The sequence below is a fragment of the Equus przewalskii genome, chromosome X (genome assembly GCF_037783145.1).
Source record: "Equus przewalskii isolate Varuska chromosome X, EquPr2, whole genome shotgun sequence".
Classification (NCBI taxonomy): Eukaryota; Metazoa; Chordata; class Mammalia; order Perissodactyla; family Equidae; genus Equus; species Equus przewalskii.
This window is the reverse complement of record NC_091863.1, coordinates 25018749-25044714: the sequence shown is the minus strand read 5'-3', so window position 1 is coordinate 25044714 and position 25966 is coordinate 25018749. Positions and strand designations below refer to the sequence as shown.

The 25966-nt window shown below is 39.3% G+C and overlaps 1 protein-coding gene across 16 annotated transcripts in view; it reads left to right on the top strand.

Moving 5' to 3' along the window:
* Positions 1-14799, top strand: part of DMD (dystrophin) — a 2264041-nt gene extending 2249242 nt beyond the window's left edge. For 10 of the 16 annotated variants that reach the window (XM_070604310.1, XM_070604305.1, XM_070604308.1 and 7 more), the window contains one exon: positions 12205-14799. In XM_070604310.1, coding sequence (XP_070460411.1) covers positions 12205-12302 — 98 coding nt within the window. In that variant the 3' untranslated portion in view covers positions 12303-14799. Of the gene's footprint in view, positions 1-7460; positions 7493-12204 lie in introns of all 16 variants that reach the window. The other 6 variants (XM_070604303.1, XM_070604306.1, XM_070604313.1 and 3 more) reach the window with 1 other exon arrangement.
* The last annotated feature ends 11167 nt before the right edge of the window (positions 14800-25966 follow it).

The window sequence follows — 25966 nt, the reverse complement described above, 5'->3', positions numbered from 1 at the left end:
CTTTTCACTGCTGAGCACCTCTGATGTGTTGATTTTAACAGATAAAAATCTTATCTGTCTTCCGCCCACCCCCACACCCCCTGCCCGCCACCCTCATCCCCATCCTGACTATCTTAGCTGTCTCCTCTCCCTAGATGCCATGATTCATAACGAGAAGACCACACACCAGTTTCACATAAATCAAATTTTTTCACCTTTAGCCTGTCTGCTTTTACTAGCACCTACTATGTACCAGTGCGGGTGTCAGGGATGCAAAGAAGAAATGCCAAGTTCTTTGCCTTCAAGATGCTTGTGGTCAGTTGGGGATGCAGACTTCCAAAGTTCAAATTACAGTGCGATAGTATTATTGCTGTAAGGGAGATGTCTAGGACATGACTGAATCCCAGAAACACCTTTTCGATAAATAGGAGGGGGTTGGCCTCAGGCAGCGCAAGCGTCTTCAAGAGCACACAGCTACTAATGGGGCCAGGACTTTGGGTCCCACATCTGGCACGCGTTTCGTTGACCCCAAGCTTCCCCTGGAATGTCATAGACATGTGTCTTGGCCCAGCCAATTGAACTGAAAGCTTGTTTATCTGCTCTGTGGGAAGTTACTGGCCGCTCTGTTGGTGCCCTGGGCATTTCCTCCACAGCTAAACAACCAGAGTACAGCACAGAAGAGGCTATAGCGGGGCTCATGGCTCTGCTTCTCCACAGGCGGCCTTGCCTCCCTGGAACCCTTCTTGTCCTGGGTCTCTGGTCCATCCTAACTATCTTTAAGGGGAAATCCTTTGCACCCTCTCCCTGCATCCTCCTTTTAGAATCCTTGAAGCTAGACACCACACAGGTAGGAAAGAAGCCACCCAGAAGACTAGAAATGTGCTTCCTCTGATGTGGTATTTGGCAGTTAGCATCTCTGATGTTATATTTACTTCTGGGATGTTGATTTACTTATACGGAAACTTGTGAAACGCTATTTAGGCTGCCTGGATAGTGTTTACTGAATCAGTACTTACGGAAGCATATCATCCTTTGAGTGCTAACTTGAGTTCTCAAATATGGGATAAGAAGGCTTTATCTAATACCAATTCTATTAACTAAGTTCTTACATACTCAGTAGTACCCTGGTGGCCTGAGAGAATTAACCAATTTTCCTGAAGAAAACACAATCGAACAAACAAAACCCATAACAGAGTAGATAAGGTGCTAGAAGATCTGGCTGGTCTTTCTGTGATGCTATGACCTTGACATTTTTTCTTTTCTTGCTACTTCTTGCAAAATTAGGCCTTTGTATGGGCCTTTTACAATTTTGCACCCAATTCCACACCAGCTGGGGGTCCTACAATCCAACTCAATTCGGACACTATCTACCTGGAGTTAGCATCAGATCCCACAGGTTAAGGACTCAGTCCTACAAGACTGCCCCCCCACTTCAGATGCCAATCACAAGTCCAGGTTGTCACTTATGCTTCTGACATACCCACTGTAGAACGGAGATTCCAATGACCCCCTCCTTTGGGTTAGATTAACTTTCTAGAGCGGCTCACAGAACTGAGAGAAACATTTTACTTACTAGAGTACCTGTTTATTATAAAAGGATATGACTCAGGAGCAGCCAGATGGAATACACACGTAGGGCAGGGTATGGGGAAAGGGCACAGAGTTCCCATGCTCTCACAGCGCACCAGTGTCCCCAATCTCCACTTGTTACCAATCCAGATGCTCTACGAACCCCATCCTTTTGAGTTTTTGTGGAGGCTCCACTACATAGGCGTGATTGATTAACTCATTGGCCACTGGGGATTGAACTCAGCCTCCCTCAGGTCTGGAGGCGGGACTAAACGTTCCAACCCTCTAATCACATGGTTGCTTCCAATGGCAACCAGCCCCCATCCCTAGGTGCCTTCGAAAAGTCACCTCATTAATATAACGAAAGATACCTTGATGCCTCTCATTACAGGAAATTCCAAGGGTTTTAGGAGCTCTGTGCCAGGACAGGACAAAGACCAAATATATATTTCTTATTACAGATCACAATATCATACCTTTTACTCCCCAAATTCAAATGGATAAAAAGTCTCATCATTGTACAACTAGGCCAATCATCAATACACGCTAAAAAGTGGTTTTTTGATGCTTTATTTCTAACTCAAAGCTAATTTTTTTATTTTGAGAGAATGGAGGCTATATAAATATAATATGTATTTTATATAGAGAGAGTATATAAATGGTAGGGTTTAGGGGGAACATCTTACCAGTTAGTAGATATATTAGGTTGCTATTAAGCAGAAAATCTTGAGAATCTTAGGTTCTTGGGATTACAGACTCTCCCAAATGGAAGGGCCTTGAAAGGTCATCTCAAATTCTCTGCTGACCAAAACAGTGGCTTTTGACCATTATCCATAGTAAGAGAAACATTCTATATCTCCAAGGCGGGTAGGGATATAAAATAAATTATGTGTGTGTGTATGTACATACGCATATATGTATATACCCGCCATGTATATATATACACAACACACGTATATGTGTATAGTCCCATATACATACAAAGATCAGAAACAAAAGTTTCATGAAGCGATACCTTCCATACTGCATATAATTCCCACTGTTTCCCTGTTGTATTTATTGAAAACCACACTGCTGGTTGCAACCCACTAAATTGATTTTCTGATCCAGTGGTTTAAAAATATGCATCTAACCAATCTCAGTTTTTCTTGCCCAGGCGAAGATCTTTTTTTAAACCTTTAATTTTAAAAGTTTTACCATGGAGGTTTCTGCCAAGACCTTGCTAATGTCTTAGTGGATATTGTGCTTTTAATCTAAGTCCGCCATGCGTGTTTCCATTGTTGTGTTATGAAAAATGAAGTTCACGGTTGCTCCAGCTGTTTCGGACAGCTGTTTAAGAAACTCAAAACAGATGTCAGAGCCAGAGGTCTGACATTTAGTGGAAATGTACTATTAATTGCCACCTCATGGTTTACTTAACCCTGCTAGGTAATTGCTCACAGAGGAGGACGTTTTTTTTAAAAAAACTGTTTTCCATAAATATAAAATATATAGTAAGGGAGTTATTGTGTACTTTAAATTTACAACTTTTTTGTTACCCTTTGCCACAGCTTTGACTTAGAACTCAAGTCTTAAGATAGCATCTAATCTTCATCTTGCATTTTCCTGAAAAGTACCTGGAAGCCCAAAGAAGTTAAGTGCCTTCTTCCTGGCCGTTCAGCAGGTTAAATTAGGCTTCCGATCTTATCTTGATGGGCTTGCTAATCTGTTATCCAAATTAATAAAGGGATTGCATGCTCCTCCGTTTAGTGATAAACTGATAGCCAACACTATCCTGCATAATAGCCAATATCAACTGCAGAGTGTTCAAGGTGTGAACATGTACACATTTAGCTTTGCAATTCTATCTTTCCTGATTAATCTCTAGATACAGTTAGCTGTTCACAACCACTTCTGGGATTTTAGTGGCTCAGTGTATATTAAACATGGAATGTTAGCTAATTTCTGTCTAATCTATTTATCTATAATTGTCCCTCTGTCTATAAGTACATAGAAGCTAAATTCCACTGTAATAAAAATCATTATCTACTACAAAACACTTTGTAAATCTCCACAGTATTCTGTAGGAACAGTACATGGTAGAACGAACAATAAACATAATTTTAAAATAAAGTCTTTAAGCGATTTGTCCATACGTCTGATCATTTAGCAGGCTAACAAAGGTATTCTCATCCATATGTGCATTCGTGAAAGAAATGCTTCCACCATCAGTGGTATCGGTATTGGGTTCTTTAAAAATGAGGTGGCACTGTACATAGATTAATGAATGATAAGTTCCAGGGGAAGCTCTTAGCGCAGTAAGAATTCAGAAAGCTGTTAGCAGTGCTATGTGGGTGTTTCCGCTGCCTGTGTAATCTCTTCCCTGCTGACCTGTGCCACCTTAGTTTTATCCCCAGTGGCCTCTCCCTCTCATACTACCACCTTCCAAATAAGCCCACATACATTCCGTTCAGTGCCTCTAAATGACCAACCCAACAGCTTTGCAAAACCTGCCATCTTCGAAAATTCAAGTCCTGTCTGTGGGTCTTTGATGGAAGAGCAGCATAAAGAACAAAGGCAAATGGAAACATCCTGTGCCCCTTTCAGGCACCATTCTGTTTCCTGTCTGCTTCCATAAAGGATTTGAGCTCTTACTCCTTTACACCTTGGGGCCAGCAAACCCTAGTCCATGGGTCAAACCTCACTACCTGATTTTATAAATAAAGTTTTATTGGAACATAGCCACACTCATTCATTTACATATTATCTATGGTTGCTTTTTCACCCCAAGGGCAGAGTCGTTGTGGCAGAGTTGAATAGCTGCTACAGAGACTGTGTGGCTTGCAAAGCCTAAAATATTTGCTATCTGGCCCTTCACAGAGAAAGTTTGCCAACCCCTGCTTTATGCTATTTTACTGTTGTCCATTCTAGCTCATTACATATTTACAGTCACAGACTTCGGTGCTGATCAGCTTTTAGCTCAAGAAAACTGTGCATTTGCATTGATTTATGCATTTTATCTGTGTTCACCAAAGATCCAGCATGTTTCAGTATATTTAAAGTATAACCATTTGAGTCTTCTTTCACACAGAAGACCTAAAAAGGGACTCATCTTTCCTTAACTTTCTAAAGACGGTCAGTGAACTGAGATAAAGAAGCTAAAGGCACCCAGAAACAGTCACGTCCTGTGATTCTGACTCTGAAATACAATCAATCGTCTCAAGTTCATACTGCCTGAGGAAACTCGACTGCTCCAGACCTGACCAAGCCCTTTATTTAGACGCGGGACTCCCCCAGCACACTTCCTTTTTCTCTTGATTCATTTCCTGACAACATACCACATTGCCAGATGGACACCCTAACTGAAGGTCTGAGGAAACTCATTTCCAAAGAATGTGTTTATGAAATAAAACTTTCAGCTGGTACTTGTACTTATTTATTGGTCAAGAATTTTTTCCAGTGGTGCAACCAATTAGCCTCTATTTTGTTAGTGTAGAAACCATTCCTAATACAGTAGAAAACATTATGTGTTTTAACTTTTTTTTAAACAAAAAGCAGACCTTTGGGGCCAGCCCGGTGGCGCAGCGGGTTTACGCTCCCACGTTCCACTTCAGCGGCCGGGGTTCGCCGGTTCGGATCCCAGGTGTGGACACGGCACCGCTTGACACGCCATGCTGTGGCAGGCGTCCCACATGTAAAGTAGAGGAAGATGGGCACGGATGTTAGCTCAGGGCCAGTCTTCCTCAGCAAAAAATATTTTTTTTAAAAACCAGACCTTCCTTTTGTACTATGCTAATGAGCACATTGGAACCCAAGTGATGAGAGAGGATGTTGAAAAAGATAGGGTTAGCATGCCTCTGGGAGGTCCATTTTACATAAAATATGGTTTCTGAAGAATACCTGAAACAAAACCCAAATCATTTGCTATGTATTCAGCAGGGATCAGCTGACACTGAACTCTGAACATGGCTTGGTATAGAATTAATAAAGATATATAACCTTTATCATTCTTGGAACCATAATTACGTTCCGAAACTAAATCATATTGCTTTCAAACCACACTGTCCTTCCTAAAGTTCTGAAGTTTTAAAAATAGGTCAAAGTTATAAGCCAGAACAAGTTACCAGCCCTTAGCATCCAAGCTCAAGGGTCGCAGGCAAGGCCAAGTTGCCTAAAACACCGAAGGACTCTTGGCGATGACCCAGTGGCTACCTTACTAATTCAGTCAGCCAGCATTTGTCAAATACCCATAGTGTCGAGGTCTAGTACTAGGTATTGGGGGTAGAGATGTGAGTATGCAACATGTGGGCCCTGCCCTCAAGGAGCTCACACTCTTGTAGGGGAAGGGAATTGATTCTACTACCAGACAATATAACCATGAAGTATAAAGATTTCTAAAAAAAAAAACTTGCTAAAGGAGTCAAAAGGAATGGGTAATTCATGCTGGGATTCATTTGAGCCATCAAAAATGAAATGATACGCTCCTCCCTTTTTCCTGTCATCTGGTATGGGCCTCCTAGCGGGAACACCCACAACTGAGGAACCAATACCCTTTCTTTCTTTCTTTCTTTCTCTTTTTCCTGGTTTGAGGAGCGTCAGGAATACCTTGACCATGCTTACGTGGGCAAGCATGCAGTTTTTATCCTCCTAAGAAATCCGACTCACTTAGGAAAATCCAGAAAGCAGCAAAACAGGGAGGGAGAGTCCTACTTAGAAAACCTTTAAATGTATACTAGAAGTTTTAAACCCTGAACTTGCCACTGTTCAGCTTTGAAAGATTTCTTTTGGAATAGTAGCTCCATACTTCTTTATTCTAGAGGAGTCCTTTTCAAATGGTTTCAGAGTTTTAGTCTTCTCGGAGCCCCTGAGCATGGTGGGTTGCGGGGAACGGAGATGCTGTACGGGGTCTCTCACAGCTCTACTTTTATGTGCTCTCAACACTGGGATTTCATGTAAGATTGTCTTAGGAAGTGTCCTGTTGCTAAAGGCAGTCAAAGTTTGAAAACCAGTATTTCATTCTGAAGACCCTGGAGATAAAAGAATATTGCGTGCCTAAGACATGCGAGGTATAGTCAGAGGGCCCTAATTCTGTCTAATTATAAGTATTATTATAGAAAACTTTCTCATCAGAACCTACTTTTCAAAAATAAAGGAATGCATACAGATGGAGGATTCTATTAACACACACACACACACACACACACACACACACACACACACACACACACGGCCAGTGGGTCTTTAGCCATTGACTCTCAAGGCTCCTAGTATCTACTGAATTACAAGGAGGAAGTTGAAGGCTCCTTCCTGGATCTGGCTCTGTGGCTTGCCCATTAGTGGGAATTATCTCCTTCCCCCCTTTTTTCTTTCTGTTCTCTCAAATGCCCCCAATCCCATCATGGGCATGCTCAGCTTCTACCAGAGAGAAAAATTCTCCAAGAGGATAGAGTCTAGCCTCTGTGCGACGTTCTGCCTTGCATGTGGGGTGCAGACTTTTGGCACACAAAGTCAACTACTGTTTATGTTTTGGTGTGTTGCTTGTCAAGTCGAGAGTGAAGAGACTCTGAGATTTTCGAGCATTAAGCTAGAGATTCTACAGTCACCCCTGAAAACAATGTTCGATTTGTCAGATTTCTATGCTGTGCCAGCTTTCATCCAGTTTTATCCCGTGAACTCTATGGATTCTATAAGTGATGTCTCCTGGATCGTGTTATCTGTTTACACTGATTTTAAGTGTATGTAAAGGTTATTTGACTGGATGTGTCTTTCGGGTTTTTTGTTTCTGTTTTGTTTTTTTTTTCAGAAGGGAATAAATGAATTGTCATCTCAACATTTGTTTGATAAAAGAAGCAAATTGGTATGAAACTGTATATTGATGCATGATTGTTTTTCCTTTCTGATATCTCTGCCTCTTCCTCTCTCTATTATTAAAGGAAGAAATACCCCTGGGAAGCCAATGAGAGAGGTTAGTGAGATTCAGGCTCACAGCCATGGCTTCTGTCTGTCTCATCCCGCTTTCTATGTTTGGCATTTGTGTAAGAATTGTATGCGTGCACGCGCATGTGTGTATTACACGTGTCATCATGTAAGGATGGTAGTCACCTCTCCACTTGCAGCTCATGAGGAACATTCCTCCAGTGATCATTGCCATTGTCATCACCATGACAACGACAGGATCAGGGGTTGGGAGCAGGAATCTCTTTAAACTGGCAACCCTTTGTAGTCCCTAGGTTGGAGTCCTGCAGAGCATCATCTGTTGCCACTTGCAACACAAACAAAATCTTCAAAACAGATTTAGCCTTGAACATAACTGATGAGTCATAAAGCTTCCTTCTACTTCCAGAACCCTAGCATTTTCTGCCAGTGCCTTTGGTTTTTATTCTCCTGGGATGACTTCATTGTGTTTTTGTTTTCTTTTTTCCTGGTTCCTACACTCTTTCTTTACCTCTTTAGCTAACATTTTTGAGCACTTAACTGTGTGCCTAGCACTATCCTAAGCCTTGCCGTCATTTTCATTATGTAATCTTCATGACAATCCTATGAGGTAGGTACTCTTATTAACCCCATTTTACAGATAAGGAAACTGAGTCCATGAAGGGGTAAGCGGTGTATCCCAAGTGACAGAGCCAGGATTTGAATCCAGGCAGTCTGGGTCCAGAGCCACACTCTTTAACTCTTATGCTTTAGCACCACTTTAGAATGGTGTTTGAAAAGCTTATATCATCCCAGCTTGCCCCTTAAAGGATGTGTTTTTTAATTTGGCATTTGGAGCTAGATAGAATAACCGATTAGGGATAAAAATTGAATGTTGGAGTCTTGAGGGGTTTTTTAATGCCTCTTTATGGGATGAGAGGGGTAGAGTACAGCATTGTCACTGAATGTGGTTTGGGGTTTTATAGTGAAAGCTGCTTCATACTTCTGTTCCACCAGGAATGTTGTCTGAACATTGAATTACCTAATGAAATGACTATTGGATGACAGAGTGTGGAGTGACAGCCCAAGTGAAACAAGATTGTCCTTACCAAGAGTTTAGTGTGAAGGACAAAGGAAGGAAGGGTCTCCCGTGGATGGCAGTAGCATGTACTATTCTGGGAGAGAGGTTGGATGGGTGGAGAATCCTTATATGAGAAGGTTCTAGATCCTTAGCAACAGGATGGACAAGAGTAGCCACTGATTCATTTCAACATAAGGTGTCATACTGGACATTCTGCCAACACCATGCCATGCAAGTCTAATGAACTTAATGATCCTTCAGTGTGTCTACACCAGTGCTGCCTTCCAAGGCATGGGGCAGTGGGGTCCCAGGGAGGGAGTGGTAGGCTGGGAGGAGAAACTGAGGAAACCTGAATCGGTGAAGCATTGAATGCTCCTGACAGTTTGCCTGGCTCACGTACTTCTTATGTGAGACTTCTTGGGTTCATTCTTATGGTAAGTTCCCCTTAAATCTTATTTTAACTTCTTGTAAAAAGTCGCACCATAATTTTGACCACGCTGCTCATGTTTCTTTCACGAATGAATTTTAGAAAAGGCTAGCACGTATTGTTGAAGTCATATAGGTGTTTGGAAACTCTACTACCTGAGGTGTATTATAGTCAACTTTCTAGAAAGCCAGAGGCTCAAAACATGTGTGATTTTTTTTAATGCTATGAAAATACCCCAAATGTATAGTAGACCAGATACTTTTGTCCAAGATTAAATCATAGAGAAGATAAGCAAATTTCACCGCAGTGTTCTGGCTTGGCTTTGCTTTGGCCAATTTAATGCTAACCATTTATTTGGGAATTGTATTTTTAAAAAAGTAGAGTACCAGATTGCTGTTGAGGTCTTGGATCTTTGCCAGAAAGTCTCATTTCCAATCACTGTGGAAAACATCTCCCTCAGGTAGTGGTGGCATATGAAACTAAATGTGTTGCACTTAGCGCCAACTTGGAAAAACACACAACTACCCTAATGTTCAACGCATGGTGCGTTTGTGTTCAACAATCCTTGCTTAAGAATGGATTAAATGAATATTTTCCATAGACGTATTTTTGTGTCAACTTGTGCCTACAGCTGATTGCGGATGCCCGAATCCTTCTTGTCAGTGCCTCTCCCACGCATAGTATGAGATTTCAATTTTGACTGTAGAAAAATCTGTCAAGTAAAATTAACGACCTCACTAATGTTCTGCCTCACACACATGGATAATAGAACCAGGATAGAAATCTGTTTTCTGTATCCATATCACAGTGCAGTTTTATGCCTCCGGTGGATTGAGGTATATGTGTCTTTGGGGTCGTATTTTGTCAAAGAGATAGATTTTTTTTTTTCTGGATCTAAAGAAAACCTCCATGAAAAACACTGGGATCATTATTCTGGTGAAACAGGTATTTGTAAATAAAGCAACCAAAAGCGTAATATAGATATGGTGAGGTGACTCTGAACGTCCATTTTTCTAGCATAGGGACGGCCATGAGGTCATTTGTGAACATTTAACAGTCTAGACAGGTTAAAGGCCACTTAACATTTTGGCCTTGTATGGTGTTTTAAGAATAATAAACCTCTGTCTTATCTGGTAACTTTTTAAATAGCAGATACCCAAGAAATTTCCTTCCAGATAGTAACTGAAGACCATTTTAAGGAGTAGAAGCACCACTTGACTATATAATCTATAAGTGCATTTACTTGTGTTTATTATCTTTTGAACTATAGTCCACCTCCCCTAACACACAGTCTAATATAGGTACTTTTTGATGATTATCCATAAGCCGATGGGAAAAATACGTTCTTCCCTGCTTTGTTTATGTTTTGTAATACGTTTTCTAGCTACCAGGTGAACTATACTCTAGTCAGATATGAGTGATGAGAAGTCGTTGGGTCATATTCAGGTAACAGGTTGTAAGGGTCTTGATTTTGTTTTTACTGGCTTCATTAATAGCTGTTAAAATTGCAAGCAATTAAGAATTTGCAGTTAGTCCACCCATTTTCTATTATGCATGAATAATTGTGCCGATTTCCCCGGGTTGCTGGGCAGTCAAAAATAGAGACACAGGAAGCCCTCCAACCTGGTGGCATCAGTTATATATTTGTGCTCTGAGAAGCAGCACTATGTCTTCCTGTGGTTTTTGTCATTTAGAAAAGCCAGAGATGATTTCAGTTCTTCACTGAGGGCTGCCAAACTATCGGCCCACTCTATGAATAGTACATATGTTTGCTTAAAAGTTTTTATATTTTGCAGTCTCAACCAAAATCCAAAGTGATTTTTTCAAACGTAATTAGTTCTCACGGAAACTCTTTGCACTCATAAAGCTCAAAGAGATTTACAAACTTGGTCACCTTAGTCTAAATGGCTGAATGGCATTAAACTTTTAATAAGTCGTAACGTGATCTGGTGCCATCACTGTTTAAGTGCCTGCCTGTGAATCCTCTTCAGATCCTCTCTCTCATATTTAAAAACGATATGTCTCCTGAAATAAATATTAGAACAGAATACCTACCCTAGTCTATCTTTAATTTTTATAGGGATTTTAACAATTATTATGGGAATCTGTAAAAGTTGATACATGGCAAGGTAGTAATAGCCTAGTAAAGCATTTTTATTTCCAATAGTGGAATGATTTACTAATGTCTAAGAATTAAAATTAGCCATATAAAAATATGAGACATATATGGAAAGGCAAGTCATAAAGTATGTCTCAGATTATCTGACTCTCGATCTGAATTTTGCCACAAAGTACTTAGGGACATCGTGCTGCTTTTGTGCTCCATGCTGGGGGATGAATGCCAGCTCACATCACATTATTATTAAAAGGCTATTCTGATGGTTAACCCTCATTTAGGAGGCGCTCAAAAATGGATTCACAGGATACCCCAATCCGCGCGATACATCTGGGTCATGTTATAATTAGGCTCTAGAGTAATTTGGAAGGAAAAGTGATTTCGATTCTGAAGCTTCCTAATTCAAATGTTAATAGTGTACAAAAAGGTTGATTCAAGAGTTTATTTTTCAACCCAAGTAAAAGCAGAGAGAAAACAGTCACCTCCATCATAGCCTTAGAAGTGAGCCAACAGCTTGAAATGGCCTTGAAATGAAGATGGCACGTCCTGGTGATAATGGTGATGGCAATAGAACGGTGGAGGTGGCGGCAGTGAGGGGATGGTGATAGTGGTGATAGTTAATGATGGTTTGATAGTAAAAATATTTTACTTATAATGAAAATTCTGTAAAATATTTTAAGATTTTTGTAAAATGTATAAAATATTTTTACATAGTAAATAATCCCCCACAACAAGGTGGAAAAGGTGCATCTCGTCATGAAATATTCCTGTTATGACAGGGGTCTTGCACTTATCCATGAAATCCTTCTGATAGATATTTACATTGGGAAGTTGAGTGCAGTCTCGGACATTTTTCCATCTAAATGACTCCAGTAGCCTGATCCAATATTAAGCTACTAACATTAAGATATTAAGATTAATTAATTAATATTAAGATACTAACAACGTGGAGTGGCTTCATTAACAAGGCTTTGCTTCTTCCTGGAAACTAGTGAAAAATCAAGCTGTGTTGTGTATACCCTCGATGCAGCTTCTGTGTTGTCTTCACCTAGAAACGGGACATGATTTCCCAAATGGCAAAGAGTCAGCGTGAGGCTGTCTGCACCTCGTGTAAAGTCTTTCTTTCTCTTTGTTTTCTAGGACACAATGTAGGAAGCCTTTTCCACATGGCAGATGATCTGGGCAGAGCCATGGAGTCCTTAGTTTCAGTCATGACAGATGAAGAAGGGGCAGAATAAATGTTTTACAATTCCTGATTCCCGCATGGTTTTTATAATATTCATACAACAAAGAGGATTAGACAGTAAGAGTTTACAAGAAAAAAAAAATCTATATTTTTGTGAAGGGTAGTGGTACTATACTGTAGATTTCAGTAGTTTCTAAGTCTGTTATTGTTTTGTTAACAATGGCAGGTTTTACACGTCTATGCAATTGTACAAAAACAAAGTTATAAGAAAACTACATGTAAAATCTTGATAGCTAAATAACTTGCCATTTCTTTATATGGAACGCATTTTGGGTTGTTTAAAAATTTATAACAGTTATAAAGAAAGATTGTAAACTAAAGTGTGCTTTATAAAAAAAAATGTCGTTTATAAAAACCCCTAAAAACAAACACAAACACATACACACACACACAAACACACACACGCATACACACAAACACACACAAACTTTGAGGCAACACATTGTTGTGCATCCTTTTAGCGTGATATCCATATGAAATACATGGCTTTTTCTTTCTTGCATATTAAAGGCAGGCCTTCCTCTAACACCACCAAATGACTCTTTCACATTGCTCTTTGGAATCGTTAACTGAGTGGGACTGGCTGTGGATTTTCGTTTTATACATCTATATGTCTATAAGTATGTAAATGCTATAGGTGTATAGATAAATAGGCTTAAATTTCTAGAGACCTTTTAAATTTCTTGTTCAAATGTTCCTGCCACTTGCTAATGGAAAGAAATTGCTTCTGGTCATCCAGGCTTACCTGTTTGGTCTAAAATGAATTTTCCCTGGAGCCTGAAGCCAGAAGGAAACTACCACACTAAGACATTGTCTGGGGCTCCAGATGTTTCTCATTTTAAACTTTCCACTGACAACTAGAGTATTGAGTTTTTTTTAAAAGGGAACATATGAATGAATACACAGGACTTATTATGTCAGAGTAATCCGTTGGTTGATACATTCAGCTTCCTGCTGTTGGCAATGCCACGATTTAGATTTAATGATGCTTCAGTGGACGTCAGAGCATCAGAAGGCATTTTTAACTCCCAGACAGTAGGAGGACTATGGTAGGGCTGGAGGGCTGTGGATTCCCAGCCGATCCCTGTGAGGGAGCAGGTCACTCTTGAAGCGAAGGATTGGATGAATGGTCATAACTATACATAGAGATCTTTATAGCTACGACTAAATTGTCCTTCCCTCTTCTCACAGTCAAACAGCAGTGAGCGTTTTGGTTTTTCTTTTTTTTTTTTAAGGTTTTTTTTTCTCATTGCAATGAGTTTTTAAATGCCGCAAGACTTAATTTAACATAACCCTTGGGAAAATGTGTAAGACAGTGGCCCCATCACTTGTGATGCTGTTAAATATCCACCCAGAAGCCCATGACCTATGTTTCTCTCCTTTGCACTTCTCTACAAGTAATTCCACACAGGTTTCTAAGTGGGAATGTAAATTGATTCAAATGTTCCAAAAGGTACTCCCAACCCTTTTTGGTGGATTAGACAGGTTACATATGTAAAAAAAACAAAAATTGTTCAAAAAGAGGAGAAAAACTCAAGAGGACTAACTGGTAGAAAAAAGCTTTACTGTTTCATTTCATCTTACTAGTCTTTGATTTTTTTTTAGTCATTCATTCAGTAGAAATCACCGTGTGACCTATTATTTTGCAAATCTGTTACCTCTTAGATTAAGTATAATTAACTTTTGGAGAGTGGGTTTTGTCCATCATTTTATTAATGGTAATTAACATCAAACATGGCTTCTCATGCTATTTCTACCTCACTTTGGTTTTGGGGTGTTCCTAATAATTGTGCACACCTGGCTTCACAGCTTCACCACTTGTCCATTGTGTGAATATTTTTCTCCATTATCTTTTGCTTTATAATTTCCAAAAGAAAACCCAAAGCGCTAAAGTAACAAATCACATGACGATTTGGTTTTAGTCTTACATTTCTTCCTTTACGTGACACTGGACTTTTTCTTTACCAAGGATTTTTTTTTTTAACCACGATTTAAAACAAGGGGTTACTTTACTTCCTATTAAGAAGTTTAAGTTTCATTCTAAAATCAGAGGTAAATAGAGTGCATAATTTTCTTTTAATCTTTTTGTTTTGTTTTATCTTTTAGACGTTAGTTTTGGAGTGAGTCTGTCAAAATATTTGAATAAAAATTGAGAGCTTTATTGCTACGTTTTAAGCATAATTTGGACCTTATTTCGTGTTCTTTATAACCACCAAGTATTAAACTGTAAATCATAATCAATGTAACTGAAGCAGAAACATCACATGGCATGTTATGACATTGTTTTCAGGTACTGGGTTCTTACTTGAGTATCATAATATATTGTGTTTTAACACCAACACTGTAACATTTACTAATTATTTTTTTAAACTTCAGTTTTACTGCATTTTCACAACATATCAGACTTCACCAAATATATGCCTTACTATTGTATTATATTACTGCTTTACTGTGTATCTCAATAAAGCACGCAGTTATGTTACAAAAAAGTGTCGATTCGACTGCAATACTTTGTTTTTATTTTAACTTAGTTATTTAAGTTTTAAATAGGTAATTCATGCATATGATCGAAAAATGAAAAATCTCGAAAGACAAATAGTGAAAAGACCCCAGCCACCCTATTTCCACATCATCCTCACTGCCCTGTAATATTATTAATATCTTGTGTATTTTTCCAAACTAAGCAATTACAAACATACGTTCCTACTTTTTTCCTTTTATTGCACAGAAAATAGCATTCTATGCACCCAGTTATACACTTTGCTTTTTTAAACTTAAGAATGGACTTCAGATCCTTTCTTAATTATATTGAAATGGCTCTTTCCATTTCAATGTATAAAATGCTTTCTCATTCTTTTTTATAGCTGCACAATACTCCAGTGGATGTTTGTGGGCTCAGTGGGTTGTTTTCAGTCTTTTGCTATGACAAAGAACACTGCACATCTCTCATTTTCATCACTTTGCTTCTTCAAAAATAAGGGACACATTCCTAGAAGGGAAATTTCTGGGTCAAAGGTGGTGGTAAGCAATCGTAGCTTGGGAGAGAATTCCTGTGCAGCAATAGTCATAGCGTTTGTTTTGTTTTCTGTTCTAGTAATAACAAGTATATGAGTTAACTACTTTGCAGTTTACACTTTGCTTCTCAAGAGAATTTCTTATCACTTCTATTATTGTTAATGGTACCAGACCTGAAGGAAATAATGAGTGGTAGGAGTCTTGCCTAAAAGAATGCTCAGAACTGGTTCTGGGGAGGATAACCCTGCCATGCATAGTCGTGACCACCACCAGAGGGAGAACCCCTCACCCCTGTCCTGATCCACTTCTGCCCTAGCTTCAAAGGAGGCTAAGAAAATGAGTAGCAATGTCGGCTCCTGTAGGGAGAGGCTATCTATCTTTGCCTCCCACCAAGATTGACGGTGAGAAGTTCCCCAAGAGGGTTCAATCGCTGGGGGGTCCAAAGAAATGACAAAAGTCCAGCTGGTACAGCCTATTCTAGTGATTTTGGGAAGAATAGGAGATGGTCAAGCTCGTTAAGAATGATATTAAGTGGGGGTGGCATCTGTGCTAGGAGTCACTTGCTAAGCTTTTGAGGGCGAGGTGATGATGCTGACCTAAGAGACTACTACGTTGAAAGAGTACCCTTGAAGGCCACATATGCCAAGGCTAATTTTCATCCTATTTAAATAAAGAAGTCATTTATCCCTCCTGCCATTCCCTAAACCTGCCTCTGTTTGAAATACCACACCGGCTGTTTTGATGGCACTCAACTAGGTAACTGAGGAATCTTTAACATTTCACCGCATCTGACACAACTGTGTGTAGATGACTCTGAGGAGGGCATTTGGCTTTCCGTTCCGCACTTGGCACTGGAGGCTGGAGGGAAGGGAATTATTTCAGTTAAAAATTAAAATGAATCAAGCTGGCGCAGATTGTGCACCAGCAAGCAAAATGTGCATTTGGGGGAAAGCACCAAGACTAATGGCTATGTTCTGTGGAGCTGCGGTGGGATTTCCCTGAATTTGTAATGCTCTAATGGTGGAATGAATACAAAGGCAGGCACTGGCACACTTGCAGTGACTTTGCCTTCAAATTAAGTGTAGGAAGGACATGAATTGAATTCTTTCCCACAGTAGCAAGCAAAGCCACCATAGTAGGAACCACAGACAGTCCCCATCGCTCCTTTAAACTTCAGAGTGCTGTGATCTCATGGATTTATTTGACAACACAAGAGCGGCAACATGCCGGACATTCCATAGCAAACAATACTGTGTGAGTGTGTGAAGTTTGGGGATGTTTGAGAGTGGCTTTTGGGTACAGAAAAGATTACATACAGTAACTTAAATTCTATACATACATATATATGTGTATGTGTATGGATGTATTTTATACATATATTCAGGATAAATTTGTAGCTCTTCTATAACTTTTTATTTTGAAATAATTCAAACAGAAAAGTTGCAAGAATACTACAAAGAACCCCCATATACCCTTTACCCAGATTCAAAACTTGTTTACATTTTGCCCTATTCTCTCTGTCAAGAGTCAGTCTGTTTTTATCCTGAACTGTCTCGAGAGTTTTAGACATTGTGCCCCTTTACGCTTAAATACTTCATGTATACTTCCTAAGAACTAGGACATTCTCTTGCATAACGACGTTATAATTATCAAAATAAATTTAATATTATACAAAGCTATCATCTACTCCCAGCCCATATTCAATGTTGTCAATTGTGTAAGGACGTTCTTTATAGTTATATGTGTTTCCCTGGTCTGGTCTAGGATCTAACTCACAATTTCAGGACATTTAGTCATTCTCTTTAATCTCCTTTGATCTGGAACAGTTTCTCTGCCTTTGTCTTCAAACACCCTGACATTTTTTAAGGCTACAAGCCAGTTCCTTTGTAGGATATCCCTCCGTTTGGGTTTGTCTGATGTGTCCCCATGATTAGATTCAGTATATGTGTTTTTGGCAGGAATATGACACAAGTGATGATGTGTCCTCAGCACATTGTAGCAGGAGTCATGTAAGGATGGTCTGTCCCATTCTTGGTGATAATTAACTTTGATCACTTGGTAAAGGTGGTATCTCCAGGTTTCTCCACTTGGTATACATTTTAAAACCTAATTATTATTAAGCCTTTAGATTCATCTTAGAAGTCTTATTATTTATATATATATATATATATATATATATATATATATATATAATGTAGATGATCGGTATAAAATAAGAACAGTCACTTTCTGAGAGTTCCAATTCAATATGGCAACATAGGAGGCTCCTGAACTAACGTCCTCCCATAGACACAATGAATCCGCAGCTACATAGAGAACGATGCCCTCTGAAAGAAACCCAGAAACTAGCTGAGTGACTCCTACACATATCAAGCAAATGAGCGAAAAAATCCACATCAAAACAGGTAGGAGAGGCTGAGACACGTCACCATAAATCCCACCCCTGTTACGGCAACACACAACCAGGCGAGAACTCAACTTCCAGCTTCTCCTGGAGAAGCAAGGGTTTGGACTCCACATCTGGCACCCTAACTTTTAAGACTTCCACCAGAGATATGAGTTCCTAAAATATCTAGGTTTGAAAGCCAACAGGGCTTGTGTCCACGACACCCACAAGCTATAGCAAATTAAGAGTTCTTAAAGGGCTCATGCAGACTCACCATGGCTAACCACCCGGGGCACCACACAGGCAACAGACAGAAACCCCAATCTTTCCCTGAAAGAGGCCAATTTGCTTATCTTAATAGTTGTGGCCTGAAAGCAGGCTTCTAATTTAACACACAAAAAGGTGCAGACTTCTCCAGAAACCCCAGAAGCCAATGGATATGATCTTTGTACTCTCCCTCTGCCTCACTCCAGGTTGTTGGTATCTCCCAGAAAGGAGCTTGTGCACACATCTGGTGGCTGGTTTATGTGGCTACTGCCCAGAGAATGCCCCTTGACTGCCTGGCTCTGGTGGCCAGTGGGGCTAACATTCATGGGTCCCACAGGACTGTTGCAAACAGAGAACCAGTTCTTAAATGGCTATCCCCCAAGGACACAGTGCAGGGGCAGCAAACAGAAACACCCATCTCCCAATCTTCCTCTGAAAGGAGGGTATGTCTTCCAATCAGTCTGTATCTCGGTACTGACTGAGATCCTCCCCTTTGGGACACTGACAGGTCTTGGTGCACCCTCAACTACTGGGAACCACCAAAAACAAAGAAGGCTGCTTAGACAATCACAAAGGCTTGAGAGACAACCTAGAGCTGGCCAGGGTTGAATAATAAGGTTCATTTCCTATACAGACCACCCCTTCAAGACTGGGAGAGGTGGCTGTTTTCTCTAATGCACAGATACCAACACAGAGAGTCAAGGAAAATGAAGAAATAGAGGAATATGTTCCAAACAAAAGAACAAGATAAAACGTTAGCAAAAGACCTTAATGAAACAGAGAGAAGTGATTTACCTGATAAAGAGTTCAAAATAACAATCATAAAGATGCTCACCAAGGTCAGGAAAACAATGTATGAACAAAGTGAGGATTCCAACAAGGAGAAGATATAAGGGAGTACCAAATAGAAATCATAGAGCTGAAGAATACAATAACTGAATGGAAAAAAATACAATAGAGGGTTTTAACAGCAGGCTAGATGAAGCAGAAGAAAGGATCAGCAAACTTGAAGACAGGTCAGTGGAATTCAATCAAACTAGCAAATAGAAAAAAGAATGAAAAAAGTGAAGATAGGTTAAGGGACTTAAGGGATAATATCAAGCAGACCAATATTCGCATGAGAGGGTTCCCAGAGGAGAAGAGAGAAAGGGGCAGAAAACTTATTTCATGAAATAATGGCTGAAAACTTCCCTTGCCTCAGGAAGGAAACAGACATATAGAAAGACCAGAGAGTTCCAAATAATGACTCCAAAGAGACCCACACCAAGACACATTATAATTAAAGAGTCAAAAGTTAAAGACAAGGAGAGAATTTTAAAAGCAAGAGAAAAACAACTTGTTATATACAAGGGAACCCCTGTTAGAATACCAGTAGATTTTTCAGCAGAAACTTTGCAGGCCAGAAGGGAGTTTTAGGATGTACTCAAATGGTGAAAGAAAAAACACTGCAAGCCAGAATATCCTATTCAGCAAAGTTGTCTTTCAGAATTGAAAGATAAAGTGTTTTCTAGATAGGCAAAAGCTGAAGGAGTTCAGCACCACTAGACCAGCCTTTTGAAAAATGTTAAAGGGACTTCTTTAAGCTGGAACTACAGGGGAATAATTAGTAACAAGAAAACATATGAAAGTATAAATCTCACTAAAGGTAAATATATGGTTAAATTCAGAATAATCTAATGTTGTAATCGTAGTGGGTTAATCACTTATAAATCTAGTATGAAGGTTAAAAGACAAAAGTAGTAAAAATAACAATAAATAAAATAATTTGTTAATGGATACATAAGATAAAAAGATGTAAATTGTGACATAAAATACAAAATGTGGGAGGGAGAATAAAAATGTAGAGCTTTAGAATTTATTAGAACTTAAGTTTTTATCAACTTAATTAGATCATTATAAATATAAGATGTTTTATGAAAGCCTCATGGTAACCACAAATCAAAAACATATAGTAGATGCACAAAGATAGAGAAAAAGGAATCTAAGCACCCTACTACAGAAAAGTATCAAATCACAAAGAGAGAGAACAAGAGAAGAAAGGAACAAAGGAATTACAAAACAGCCAGAAAACAATGAACACAATGACAATACCTATCAATACCTATCCATACCTATCCATACCTATCAATAATTACTTTAAATGTCCATGGACTAAAATCTCTAATCAAAAGATACAGAGTGACTAAATGGATAAAAAAAAAAAAAGACACAATTATATGCTGCCTACAAGAGACTCACTTCAGTTTCAAGGACACACATAGACTGAAAGTGAAGGAACGGAAAAAGATATTCCATACAAATGAAAACCGAAAGAAAGCTGGGGTAGCTATATATATATATATATATATATATATATATATATACACACACATATGTACTTATATCAGACAAAATAGACTTTAAAAAAATGACTGTAATAAGAGATGAAAAAGGTCATTATATAATGAAAATGGGCACAATCCAACAAGAGGATATAACATAAAGATTTATGCATCAACATAGGAGCACCTAAATATATAAAGTAAATATTAACAGACCTAAAGGACAATTAGACAGGACAATAATAGTAGGGGACTTCAATATCCCACTTTCAGAAATAGATCATCCAGACAGAAAATCAAAAAGGAAACATTGAACTTAAATTACACATTAGATCAGATGGACTTAGACATTTACAGACATTTTATCCAAAAGCAGCAGAGTACACAGTCTTCTCAAGTGTCCATGGAAGATTCTCCAGGATAGATCATATGCAAGGCCACAAAACAAGCCTTCACAAATTTTAAAAGACTGAAATCGTATCAAGCATCTTTTCCAACCACAATGGTCTGAAACTAGAAATCAGTTACAAGAAGAAAACTGCAAAATTCACACATACGTGGAGGCTAAACATGCTCCTGAACAACCAGTGGATCAAAGAAGAAATCAAAAGAGGAATGAAAAAATGTCTTGCGACAAATGAAAATGGAAACACAAAATACCAAAACTTATGGGATGCAGCAAAGGCAGTTTTAAGAGGGATGTTCAAAGTGATAAGTGCCTACATCAGGAAACAAAGATCTCAAATAAAAAGCTAACTTTACACCTTAAGGAACTAGAAAAAAAAAAAAAAAAAGAAGAACAAATGAAGCCCAAAGTTAGTAGAAGGAAGGAAATAATAAAGATTAGAGAGCAGGAATAAAGCAGAGACAAAAAAAAAAAAAATCAATAGAAAAGATCAACGAAACTAAGAGCTGGTTTTTTGAAAAGATAAACAAAAAACCTTTAGCTAGACTCACCAAGAAAAAAAAACAGAGGATTTAAATAAAATCAGAAATGCAAGAGGAGATGCTACAATGAATCCCACAGAAATACAAGGGATCATAGGGGACTACTATGAACAATTATATGCCAACCAATTGGACAACCTAGCAAAAAATCGATAAATTCCTAGAAACATACAACCCATCAAGACTAAATAATGAAGATCTAAAAAATCTAGACAGATCAATTACTAGTAAGGAGACTGAATCAGTAATCAGAAACCTCCCAACAAATAAAAGTCTAGGACCAGATACCTTCACTGTTGAATTCTACCAAACATTTAAAGAAGAATTAATACCAATTCTTCTGAAAATCTTCCAAAGAACAGAAGAAGAGGGAACGCTTCAAACTCATTTTACAAGGCCAACATTAGCTTGCTATAAAAACCAGACAAGGACACTACAAGAAAAGACAATTATGTGCCAATATCCCTGATGAACATAGACGCAAAAATCCTCAGCAAAATACTAGTGAAGCAAATTCAACAATACATTCAAAAGATCATACACCATGATCTAGTGGGATTTATTCTAGGGATACAAGGATGGTTCAGCATCTGCAAATCAATGTGATACACCACATTAAGAAAATGAAGGATAAAAACCATATGACCATCTCAACAGATGCAGAAAAAGCATTTGACAAAATTCAACATCCATTCATGATACAAACTCTCAAAAAGTGGGTATAGAGAAAACGTACCTCAACAATAATAAAGGTTGTATATGACAACCTTTATATATATATATATATATATATATATATAAAATCCACAGCTAACATCATACTCAATGGTGAAAAACTGAAAGCTTTTCCTCTAAGATCAGGAACAAGACAAGGATGCCCACTCTCACCACTTTTATTCAATATAGTACTGGAAGTCCTACCCAGAGTAATTAGGCAAGAAAGGGAAATTAAAGGCATATAACTTGGGGGGGGAAATAAAGTAAAACTGTCTCTATTTGCAGTTGACATCATATTATATAGAGAGAACCCTAAAGACCCCGTCAAAAAACTATAGAGTTAATAAACTACTTCAATAAAGTTGCAGGATACAAAATCAGTATACAAAAATATGTTGTGTTTCTATCACTAATAATGAACTATCAGAAAGATCAATTAAGGAAACAATCCATTTACAATTGCATTAAAAGGAATAAAATACATAGAAACAAATTTAACCAAGAAGGTGAAAGACCTGTATGCTGAAAACTATAAGACACTGATGGAAGAAACTGAAGACACAAAAGGAAAGATATTCCATGTTCATGGATTGGAAGAATTAACATTGTTAAAATGTCCCTACTACCCAAAGCAATGTACAGATTTAATGCAATACCTATCAAAATTCCAATGGCAGTTTTCACATAATAGAACAAACAATCCTAAAATTTGAATAAAGCCACAAAAGACCCTAAATAGCCAAAGTAATCTTGAGAAAGAACAAAGCTGGAGCCATCATGCTTCCTGATTTCAAACTGTGTTACAAAGCTATAGTAATCAAAACAGTATGGTTTTGGCACAAAAACAGACACACAGATCAATGGAGCAGAATAGAGAGCTCAGAAATAAACCCACATATATGTGGTTAATTAATTTATGACAAAGGAGCCAAGAACATACAATGGGGAAAGGACAGTCTCTTCAGTAAATGGCGCTGGGAAAACTGGACAGCCACACACAAAATAATGAAACTGGACTATATCTTATACCACACACAAAAATCAACTCAACGTATTAAAGACTTGAATGTAAGACCCAAAACTATAAAACTCCTAGAAGAAAACATAGTGGATAAGCTCCTTGACATCAGTCTTGGCCATGACTTTTTGGATTTAACACCAAAAGCAAAGGCAACAAAGGCCAAAATAAACAAGTGGGACTACATCAAACTAAAACGCTTCTGCACAGCAAAGGAAACCATCAACAAAATAAAAAGGCAACCTACTGAATGGGAGAAAATATTTGCAAATCATATATCTGATAAGGGATTAACATCCACCAAAATATATAAAGAACTCATACAATTCAATAGAAACAAAACAAACAATCTGATCTAAAACTGGGCAGATGGTCTGAACAGACACTTTTTCAAAGAAGACATACAGATGGCCAACAGGTACATGAAAAGGTGCTCAACATCACTAATCATCAGGAAAGTGCAAATCAAAACCACAATGAGATATCACCTCACTTCCGTTAGAATGGCTATCATCAAAAAGACACACAGCAGGGTCCGCCCTGTGGCCAAGTAGTTAAGTTCACATGCTCCACTTTGGTAGCCCAGGGTTCACCAGTTCAGATCCTGGGCGCTGACCTACACACTGCTCATCAAGCCATGCTATGGCGGCATCCCACATAGAAGAACTAGAATGACTTACAACTAGGATATACAACTATGTGCAGGGCATAGGAGGAAGACTGGCAACAGATGTTAGCTCAGGGCCAATCTTAAAAAAAAAGAGTATTTAAAATATTTAAAAAGACATGCAGTTGGGCTAGGTCAGAAAGAGAGCAATGTCCTAAGGCTGTTCTTCAGGGGAAAGGCTGGAGGAACAGGAAGCGATGGTCTGGAGGAGTAATTCTAACAACTGGTCTGAGGATAACGGAACAGTGCGTTTGGATTGCTGCAGCTTTGGACCTTGGCAGACGTCAGATGGGTCCCCGGGTGCCCATGCCAGCAGCCCGCATCCCTTCCCCGGGTCCTTTGGCCTCCCCAAAGGTGATAGACTTTCGGCATGCGCAGTTGAGTCTCCAGTTTCGACCTTGGGCAGTCCTGCCTCTTCATAGCCTTTGGGCCAGATCCTGGTGCCCCACACCTGGCCATGCCCCTGGAGCAAGGGGTGACTTGCTCCACGGTGTGACTCTGATGGGGTGTCAAGGGAGGGTGATTGGGGTTTGCTTGATAGGTAGCATGAGCCAGTGTCCTTAAGGATGAATCTGGGACAAGGGGCCTCTGGTACCTGGGGCACTCAAGTATTTCTCATCCCAGGACTCCCCTACTGAACCCATAGAACTCCCCAGGTCCCCTGAGATTGGGCTCCTCTGGGAAGGGTAGTCGCGGCAGCGGCGCCTTGGGCCTGATTCTGCCGCCCTCTGATCCTCAGCACATCCCAACCCATCCGCTCCCTGCCACTCCATCTGGACTGGCAGTTACTACCTGTGGCCCCTAGAACGGGAGAGTGAACTGCGCACACACGGCTACAAGTTTTCTGAAATATTCTGCTACCATATACTGTATGAGCTGAGTCCAGTTTTTCACACCATCCATTTTGAAATCACATTTGTAAAAGTACACATTTTCAATTGGAACCTAAGGCTAATCTCTCCAATCCGCTCATATGCCAAATTGCCACAAACATTTTAAGCACTTAAACAAACACAGATTATTCCTAAATTCAACAAAGAAGTGTTAAAACCATGGGTTAGCTTTACTTTACCGTCTCTTTGTTTTATTCTAATCTTCCTAGGCTTTCGAGACTTACCGGTGAGGCAGAGTTGCCCAGTAGTGTAGTCCTAACGCGTCCCAGGAGTGCGGAGGTCTTTAACCTTGCAGTCTTGGGGGCGGCCAGATGAAGCCGGTAACCCTCAGCCTCATGAAGTTAGCCAAGGATGCCCTACAATTAAAAATCAATTCCTCTGTTTGCCACGATGTGAAAACACTGGGGAAACACTGCGCTGAGGAAATACTCTTACCATCCGAGAGTTGAGGTTCCTGGTCCAACAATTCTTGTCCATACTGAAACTAAACATCCTAGGCATGTTGACAACTTTTATCTGTTAGAAATTTGTGGCTAAAATAGGTAATTCCTCTTATGGATAAATAGTCAATCCCTGTTTATAGTCAATAGAACGACAGGAGGACTCCAAGCCATGCAGAAAGTAAGTTTTGCATATATTCTTCATACCCTGCTTTCCTGGGTTTGACTCGCCCTTTTACCTGTGTGGGTTACTGCAAGCCCCTATACAAGGGCTCCCATAAGTCCTAGCTCACCAGCCTCATTCATGGATTACGTAGCTTATCTTGACATATTTATTAACAAAACCCCTTCACTCTCAAAATGCCCTGGTTAGTAGAATAAATTATACATGGCCATCCTACCTATAACCAGATGACACCTAACTTCCTTCAACCACAGGTGTTTCTCAATAGAGATGCTGTTGGCATTGGATTGGGACAATTCTTCGTTAGGCATGACTCTCCCTCACTTTGCAATTCTCCCAGTCGTTGCCAAGACAAAGCCGCCTCGACACATTTCCAAATGCCTCCTAGAGAAGCAGTCGAGAATCACTGCTTCTCTTTCCAGCCTGAATACAGGCTGTATTTCTTTCATATTCTCCCTAACTGGCAGGCTCCAGCTCTTAGAGATATTTTAATGGCATTAATTCTTGCATACTTTTCCTATTTTTTCCAACCCTCTAGTCACTTTGCTAAAGTACTTTAATGACACTACCCCAGATGAAAACATTGACCATCTGATAAAAGCCAACAAATAAAGAAATGTTTTCCAAGGGTAGAGAAAGAAGCTGTCCTCATTTATTTGCATTCTTTTTTTTTTTTTGAGGAAGATTAGCCCTGAGCTAACTACTGCCAGTCCTCCTCTTTTTGCTGAGGAAGCCTGGCCCTGAGCTAACATCCGTGCCCATCTTCCTCTCCTTTACATGTGGGACGCCTACCACAGCAT